The 9,206-nt window shown below is 44.9% G+C and overlaps 1 protein-coding gene across 1 annotated transcript; it reads left to right on the top strand.

The window, feature by feature from the left end:
- The first annotated feature begins 1,968 nt into the window (after positions 1-1,968).
- On the top strand, positions 1,969-9,206 carry prrt1 (proline-rich transmembrane protein 1). Its single transcript, XM_036516256.1, has 5 exons — positions 1,969-2,364; positions 2,898-2,909; positions 7,778-8,121; positions 8,420-8,611; positions 9,030-9,206. Exons 1-5 carry the CDS (start codon positions 2,346-2,348, stop codon positions 9,204-9,206), a joined length of 744 nt encoding a protein of 247 aa, XP_036372149.1. The 5' UTR covers positions 1,969-2,345.

The following is a 9,206-nucleotide window of genomic DNA, read 5'->3' as shown; positions in this document are numbered from 1 at the left end:
CCAGAGACTGACCTTCAGAGGGTGGACTCAGTGCTGTAATTTATTGTGCACTAATAAAATCCTCTGAGTCATACTGTCAGAGAGACTCTTTCTCCTCTGTCACGACCGTGTACGGTCACTGTCCTCTGTCACGACCGTGTACGGTCACTGTCCTCTGTCACGACCGTGTGCGGTCACTGTCCTCTGTCACGACCGTGTGCGGTCACTGTCCTCTGTCACGACCGTGTGCGGGCACTGTCCTCTGTCATGACCGTGTGCGGTCATGGTTCAGTTTATCCTCTGTGCTGACAATATGTTTTCACTGTCCTTTATTTTCTCCTCTGTCATGGCCATGTGTAGATGACTCTGCAGCTACAGAGGTCCGCACTGACAGGTTCTCCTCCCAAAGCCCTGCAAAGATGAATGGATTCACTCATTATTTCATCACTGATTGATTCATCAATGAATAATGTATTTCGCTTACACAGAGCTTTTCTCAGAACCAAACACACTTAACTGTGGAGTGCTGAAGAGAAGAGTCAAAATGTGGAACTGAAGAGTTTCAAAAATCAAAGAAGTCAATGGCAGAAAAGAAAGACAAAAATGAATATAAAAGACAGGAGCTGCAAGGTTTTCAAAAATGGTTTCTAATTCTACAAAGAAAATGCTAGAAAAGTTTATTGATGAGAACAGGCCATTTGTAACATCCTGGGTCCTCATTCTACCTGTCATCTAGAGTGTGTCCAACATTGTGTCAAGCCTGGTCTCCACTGTTGGTCCCAGTGAGCTATTTCATACATTAATAACTGTGTGGAAGAAAATTTACAGTCTCACGTGAAATTTCCTTCTAAATGATCTGCACCTCTAACCCTCTTGATCTACCATCAGCTTCAAATAGCCTCTGTAATTTGTTTTAATCTCTTTTTCAAAACTAAAATTGGTTCCAGTCACCAAGTCAGTACTCTATATGTGAGTAAATGTCCTCAGAATGACCTAGGGTTAGTTTAACAGGTCTGATAACACTTCCATAAACAAATACAGTTATGTGACTATGTATTACATGTTTTAGTAATACACACAAATCAGTTCTTCAGATGCCATAAATAATATTCCAGTGACTTCTTTACCCATCACCAGATTAAATTTGTCAAATATAAATGTTAATTCCCCAGCCATAAGAATTATATTGTTGCCTTGCGTAATCTTGCGTAAAGAGGCCAAATTACCTGCAGAAAGCAAATCCTAATATATGAACAAACCACTCTTTCACCGTTCAGGTATTCAACACCTCGGACAGCATAAACTGTAGTGACATTCACAGGCACCGTACGCGTAGTATAAGCGTATTAAATGCTTTCACTTCAGGTGCAATCCATCTGTCAAAACGTGTAAAGTGAAATCCTTTCTACTGTCGCACGGTCGTGTATAATGATCTTCTTTTATTGCCCTGTTTAATTCAAGTGGTTCCGATGAGTAACATTTTCTTGGTTGCTTCGTATTTATATCACTGTTGTGCATAAGGAAGTAGCGCCACTGTGGTGTGGTAATCCTAGTGACCCCAGACAATTAAACTGCTTGGGATCGGTAATTGCTAAAAATTGGCAGCCACCATTTTTGCAAAACGCGTCCTCAACGACGGCAGGAACTGGAGCGATATCAAGTACACACTGTCATATGCATAAATTCCAATGCCACGAATTTAGATACAAAAGCTGTCGGTCCCGACAGCACCCAGCGCTTTGCCACTCCAAACCGCTGCTCCGGTGATCAGACGTCTATGACTTAATAGACTTATAGATACATTTTGCAACTTCGAAATGAACATAGTGTTTGTCCTGTAAAACACAGGAAAAAATCCATCTCCAGAACTTCCTTTTACTGGTGTAAAGTAGATTTTAAAGCCAGAATGCGTTTGTGATTTCCAGCTCGGGCTGTCTCTTTAAGACGACGATACCGTGTGTGTCTGATTAATTCAATGTAGCGCGATGCGTTAGCGGAGAGAAACCTATTTTCTGCTGTTGCGGTGGATGTCAGGCTGCAAACGCGACAGAAAAACGGGATATCATCCGGTTGGCTACCGATACCGCAGTTATCTTGTGGAATACGGACAATGCTAGTGCAATAATAACAAAACTTTGTATATCATAATATAATTTAAAATATGAACAGTCATATTATAATGATGGTTTGAAAAAAAGATTTTAAAAAAATCCCTCACCGTTGATTATCCTGGGTTGAAAATCCAGGATCTGGGTAAAAAAAAAAAAAATCAAACACAATATCAAGAAAATCGTACCGATTTGAAAAAGGGATTTTTCAACGTGAGAAGAGGGAGGTTGAACAAAGGCAAACGTTAGCTTCACGAGATGTCGTCGGAAAAACACGGTAGGATTTTCCCCGTGCTTTGTTTCGTTTGTGTGATGGCTAATTATTAATTTAACCCCTTCCCCTTAACTCTTCCCCTCATTGTCCGTCTGATCAAAAGTGACAAATTGATATATGCGCAATAGGTTCGTTTATCATTACTGTGTGTGTGCATGTGTGTGTATGAGAGAGAAAGGGGGTGAGTGCGTGCGTGTGTGTGCGCACAACTGCTGTGCCGCTGTGATGTATATTATCTATTTTTCCATCTTCCGATAGTACCATTGCAGTCCTCTCTCTCCATGTCTATAGCAATCAACATAGATATCAGTTATCTGCGTTTTGTTTTTAACTCTCGCCTCACATCTGCCCAGATGCCATCAGATCTGCACCGTCGCTCTTTTTGTCCATTTTTGAAAACGAATTGTGTGTATGCGTCTGTGAGTGCGCGCGCACGCATGCAGGCTAATAGTTAAGTTTTTTTTTTTTTTAATGTAGCCTAATGATGTGATTAATGTCATTCTTGTCTCTCCCCTGTGCACGCCTGATGCCTGAAGGAGGCTACCAAGGTAAGACATTTTGCAGAGTTAAAAAAACAAATTATAGGAAAGGAATGCAGCCACAGAAACGATGGATTCCAACCACAGGAACGCGTTTACACGGACAAGCACCCCTCGGCCGACACAGCTGCTAACATGGTGCATGCAGAGATTGATAGTTATTGCAAAGACATGCAGTTCCCTCTCCCCAAACACGGTCTCGCTCGCTCTCTCACTCTCTCGCTCTCCCATCCCCTCAGTTCGGAGTTCCTCAGTGCACCCCGTTTGGGGCGTTCTCTACCTCTGTCTCAGCCTCCGTCCTACACATCAGTAACGTTTGTATCTGCACGGCCCTGCTGAATCCGGGGTTATGTAACCTCTATCCCCCAAGCACACTTGTCTGCTCCTCTGTTTGTCTCCTCTCCTAGTTCAGTGATAACATTCAGTAGAAGCCAGTCGGTATATATTACTTTATTACCCATACTGCCTGCCTGTTTTTCCATACCTCTCTCCCTACCTCTCTCTTTGCAAAGGCTTGAATAACAATCAAATAACTATATACCATATTCAAACCAATGGAAGTATACTGCATGGACGCTGAGTATTGTGAAAATTATATGTAAATTATAGGTAAATAATTTTATGATAAAAAAATATGAAAATTTAAGAATAATATTTACCTGCCGATCACCTGTTTGGTGTTAGTCAGTCCTGGGTGGTTACTCAAGCCATTGCAGGCGGAGGTATACTGTGCCACGAGCAGGGCTTCTTGCTTCTTGCCCCTGACAGGACTTACAGTTTTTCCTGAATTTTAAAGTACTTCTATTTTGTAAAAATGGATTTACCATAAATATACTTCATTATATTGGAATATCCTCTGCTATGTAGGAGGCGTTGCATCTCTCTCTCTCTCTCTCTCTGTCCTGTCATGTGGTGACCACATACATAATCTTTTTTTTTTTTTTTTGCAGCCATTATTTTAATGTGTTGGCCTGTTTCAGTCTAAAGGGAATGGCCACTGGGCCTGTACACTTTGAAATTTATTATGAGACACAAGCAGAGACCCTGACAAAGTTTCTCACAATGAAGAGATACTCTTGGCATCCTTGTTCCAATATTCCAGATAGGCTTTTAATTTTTTTTTTCATAATTTGAATCTACGTGGTAGCTGAGAATGAGGGCTGACCTGTAGCGGTGTGTGTTAGTGTGTGTTGGAGCAGTGAGGTCCTGGGCCCAGCTGGCTGAGGGGACGCTTTTCTGGGCTGAGAACTCAGGTTTGGAGCCTTGTACTGTAAAGAGTCTGTGGGACTTATTTTTAGATGTTTAATTTAGTGACCTTTTCTGGATCTGGATGAGAATTGAAAACCTGCCTAATGGAGTGCTGGGTGCCTTATGAAGGGGTCTCCTCTTGCAGCATGTTTTTACAAATTTCTGAATGCAGGATTTCAGCTGAATGTTTTTGTCTCCTTTTCACTGTAGTCTCCCTGACTGAATAGAACCTGCATTTCGCTTTCATATAACACAATTGGCTGGTTGATGCTATTCAGAATTCTGGACCAAAGTCTATTGGGAGTATTCGTTTTATAGAATCTTCTTTTCATCACAGAATAAACGTAGCAGTTTTTTTTCTAATGCATGGGACTACCAGTCCAGAGCTCTCTGGTGCACTGATTTTCAGTCTGAGGCCATTGTAAACCGGTTGATGTTCAAGGGTGGTAGTGCCTTTTATAAAGCAATAATTTTTTTTCCTAAAACCTGTTTTTTTATAACAGATATATTTGGTCTCGTTAAATTTCACTGCCAGGGCCCAAATCTAGGAGAATTGTTCTAGAATGTTCAGGTTTACGGTTATCCCTGTTCAGCAGATGACAGCAACACTAGGTCATTTGTATAAAGAAGAACTTGAATTTCTGTGCTGTTTGGTTTCAGGCTATTGTCCTCCATATTTATTCATACCCCAGACTAAATAAGAACAAAAACAAAAGTGTAAAATGTGTATATTGGATATTTTTTCTACTTAAAAAATTGAAAATGTAATACTTTAATCTTAATTGCATTGGACAGAGCAAAGTCATTATTATTGTTGTTAACAAATAATGGATTTTGTTCCAGAAAACACAAGGGTCAGGTTTATTCACATCCCTTTAATTAGGATTTTGTAAATCCTCCTCTGGCTCTTCAGCTTTTTGAGCTTCTTGGCAGTGAGAACCAGGTTTTTGGCCAGACTGTCTCAGTACGAGTTGGAGTTGGAATTCATAACTTCCACTGGCTTAATGGCTGCGGACCCATAGATGGAAAACAACCTCAAAACGTAATAAACCCCCCCCCCCCCACCCCCCCCCATATTTCACATTTTCATTTCATATTTCAGTGGATATGGGTTCTTTGTCAAGGTAAGCTTCAGCTGTCATGCAAAGGCTCGAATTCTCTTTCTCCCTTTAATCTGAGGTTAGCTGAAACACATTCGGGGACAGAGACTGAGGTTTGAGACAAAGACAGGTTATTTAAATATGGTTTTGCAGGAGGCAACTCTGATACCAGCTCAGTAGTTCCTCAGAGGGTCCTGGAAAGAAGAGTGTTTGCATAGGTCTTCTTCGGGAGGGGTCCACCCCACCGGCTAACTTTTGCTGCAGTGTGAGTTTATTGGTTAGCTGCAGTGTAATAAATATTCAGCATTAATAAGCATACGTGTTTTGTAAGTGAGCATGTGAACACATGAGCTATGTCACCGGGCTGAGCCCCTAAAGAGGGAGGGGGGCGTGGCACCCCAAACTGTTGGCTGTTGGAGCCCCATCCCCTTCTCTTCCCACATGCCACCCTCCTCCCAGTCCTGGAGGGGAAGAGAAGGAGATATACACCCCTGCCCCAAGTCGTCCCTCAGCTGCCCACTCTGTCATGGCCAGCCAGTGCCTCTTAATAGCCGTTAGGGACCTTTTGTGATCCCAGGTTTTACCTCCGTTATTTCATCCCAGGCTCTGTGTGTCTTTTGCTACAGATTTGGGTGAGCATCCTCCCATACTGCCTCACTAGAGAGGCCCCCATTTGTGCTATGCTCAGAGAAGGAGTGAGAGGAAGACTCCACTGTTATTAACTGGCAAAGAATACGTTCAAAGTGCAATATAACACAGAGGGAATTTTCTGTGGAATCCGTGCATGTATATGAATATGTGGGTATGTAATTATATACCAGAATTTCAGCTTATCCTAAATTCTCCTCCCTGTGTGTACAGGTGAGAGAGCTGGGGAGACCTAAATTACCCAGTTCCCGTCATCCACTCCTTTGTTGCCTAGGCAACGGCCTCACTCTGTTGGTAAGAGACTGGGGCGATATGTCTGCCTAGCTGAAGTGAGGTACAGACCCCCCCCCCCCCTTCTCACCTTGCAGGGCCCAGCAAATATTTCACATAGAAAGAAAGTTTCTCAGTAATGACAGACAAGCAGTTAAAAACAGGCATTTTTGGTTCTCTGAGGGACATGTGTGGATTTTTACCTCATCACTGGCTTAGCTGTATTTATCTGCAATAAATTTCTCAGGCTCTACATGTGCCAAGCTTAAATCTGCTGAGTACGTCCAAAAGGAAAAAAAAATCATCAAACCTGAAAGAAAAAAAAACCCAGGTATGAATGCAACAGCCAGGGCTGCAACTTCGAATGGTTGTGTTTGATGTTTGTAACCTGAAGATGCCAGGTTGTTGCAGAGACCCTCAATTGTTGTATTTACGTTTGCATTTTGTCATTGATCAGGCGTTCTTATCAAGAGTAACTTACAACAAAGCACATTTAATGTAGTTGCGAGAAATGTGGCTTGTGTATTGTCTTGAGGTTCTTGATGGTTTTGGATTTTAAGACTGGGTGGGTCTTGGAATCCTCCCAAACCGCTCGTCTCACAACCCGTGGTGGAGAGACAGACATGCATCCTCTCCCCGGCAGGGCTGCCGCTGTTCTGGTAGTCTTGCATTTCCTAATGGACGCTACAGTGGAAAGTGGTAGACTCAGCTTTTTGTGAATTCCTTTATCTCCATCTTCCATCTTGTGGCAGGGAATGACCATTTGAATGCGGTGTTCAAAGAGCTCCCAGATCATTACCGCAGTATTGCATGCCTGTAATAGCTTGAAGGAAGCACCGAGAATTACCTTAGCGCTATTTCAATAAGCCTGCATTCCGTTTTACAAAAACAGCCAGTGTGCTCCCCCCGCCCTAATTTCACAGTCCGCACCCCCCTGCTGCCTCCGCACCCCCCTGCTGCCTCCACACCCCCCTGCTGCCTCCGCACCCCCAACCATTGTTGCTATCAAAGAATAGACAGGTGACTTTCATTAGGATAGGTCAAAGAATGTACTACAATGCCACTGGTGAATCTCTTTGGCCTGTTATATCCTTTTATATAACAAAAATAAGAAGCATTTGGATGCCAGAGGGTTCCAGTAACTTCCAACAAGCAGAATGTTGGTGTAGATTTGTTTTGATGTACTTTGTTTCAGACATTAAAGCTGTGAATGAATGTGACCCTCATGCTTGCTGGATCAAAATAGATTCTGAATGATCTGAATTTGCTTTGTGCAATGTTATTCATTAAAGTATAACATTTTAAATATTTTGAGCAGGAAATATTATCCAGTAATCAGGAGTATGAATGAATATGGAGGCCTCTGTATATATTTAACAATGTTAAAGTATATTAATACCAAACTTAAAGAAACTGTCTCTTATCAGTGCAGTGTTAATGTACTGTAGTGTACAGTCAGTCAGTGTGTATATACTGTATTAACCTCTGTCTCAGTGCAGTGTTAATGTACTGTAGTGTACAGTCAGTCAGCGTGTATATACTGTATTAACCTCTCTCTCAGTGCAGTGTTAGCATGAAGTTTATGTGTAGCCCCCTCTCTGTCTCCCTCAGGTCTGGATGAGGCTGGGAGGCAGCAGATGACCCAGATCTCCCCCCCGCCTTACCTCCCCTCTCAGGACCCCAACATGCCCCCCCACCCCCCTCCGCCTGTGTGCGGCCCCCAGCCCAGCTACCCCCCTCCTCCGCCCCCGCCCGGCTCCGAGGGCTACCTCCAGGAGACCCAGTTTCACTGCGGCCCCGTCGGCCCCCCTGGGGCCCCCCAGGGCTACACGGTGCAGACGCAGGGGCCGGGGGGGGCCGTGCCCCACCCCCCAGCGGGGTACCTCCAGCCCGGGTACCCCCTCCAGCTGCAGCCCTGCACGGCATACGTTCCTGTGTATCCTATCGGGGCGTCGGTGAGTTTTTGGGGCGCCCCGGGCCAGCGATGGGAGTGTTAGGTTTCTGAACCCTTTAATGGGAGGACCTGCCATGTGCCGTCAATCACTGATATTCACAGCCTGTGATTGGTTCAGATAGTTGCACCCGTGTTGGGCCATCCACAGTGGATGACGTTTGTCTTAAACTTAAAATGTAAAAAAAAGCAGAGTGTTTGCCACTACATGCAGTAAAATGTTCCTCAAAAGGGGCTTTTAAAGATGATGAGTAATATACATTACTCCTCCAGCTGACCGCGCCTCTCTCCCTCCCTCTCAGGGGCAGCCCTACCTGCCCGGGGGTGGGGGGCACCCCGGGGTTCCTCCGGGGCAGATGCCCATGCAGATGCCCCCCGGAATCGCCCTGATGGAGCCACGCCGGCCCCCGCATGACTACCTGCCCATCGCTGTGCTCACCACTGTCTGCTGCTTCTGGCCCACAGGCATCATAGCCATCATCAAGGCTGTGCAGGTACGTGTGTGTGTGTGCGTGCGTGTGTGTGTGTGTTTGCATGCGTGTGTGTGTGTGTTTGCATGTGTACCTGCGTGTGTGTGTGTGTGTGTGTGTTTGCATGCGTGTGTGTGTGTGTGTGTGTGTGTGTGCGTGTGTGTGTGTGTGTGTGCGTGTGTGCGTGTGTGTGCGTTTGTATGCATACGTGCGTGTGTGTTTGTGTGTGTGTGCACATGTATTTGTAAATGTGTGTATATGTATTGCATTTCTCAAGCTCAGTTTCAGATTTCACTGTGTTTATCTGCCTCAAGAGGACATGGCTAATAATAACATAATACTGCTGAAATATGGCAACCTCTCTCCATCTCTCCCTCCATCTCTCTCTTTCCTTCTCTCCCTCCCCCGCCCCCTCCCGCCCCTCCCCCTCTCTCCCCTACAGGTGCGCACGGCGGTGGCACGGGGGGACATGGTTTCGGCGGAGATCGCCTCCCGGGAGGCGCGGAACTTCTCCTTCATCAGCCTGGCGGTGGGCATCGCCTCCATGGTGCTCTGCACCATCCTCACTGTGGTGGTCATCATCGCCTCCCAGCACCAGGACGACGACTGGGAGCCCTAG

The sequence above is a fragment of the Megalops cyprinoides genome, chromosome 21, assembly GCF_013368585.1.
Source record: "Megalops cyprinoides isolate fMegCyp1 chromosome 21, fMegCyp1.pri, whole genome shotgun sequence".
NCBI lineage: Eukaryota > Metazoa > Chordata > Actinopteri > Elopiformes > Megalopidae > Megalops > Megalops cyprinoides.
The sequence above is the reverse complement of the archived record's forward strand: the minus strand, read 5'-3'. Positions and strand labels throughout refer to the sequence as shown.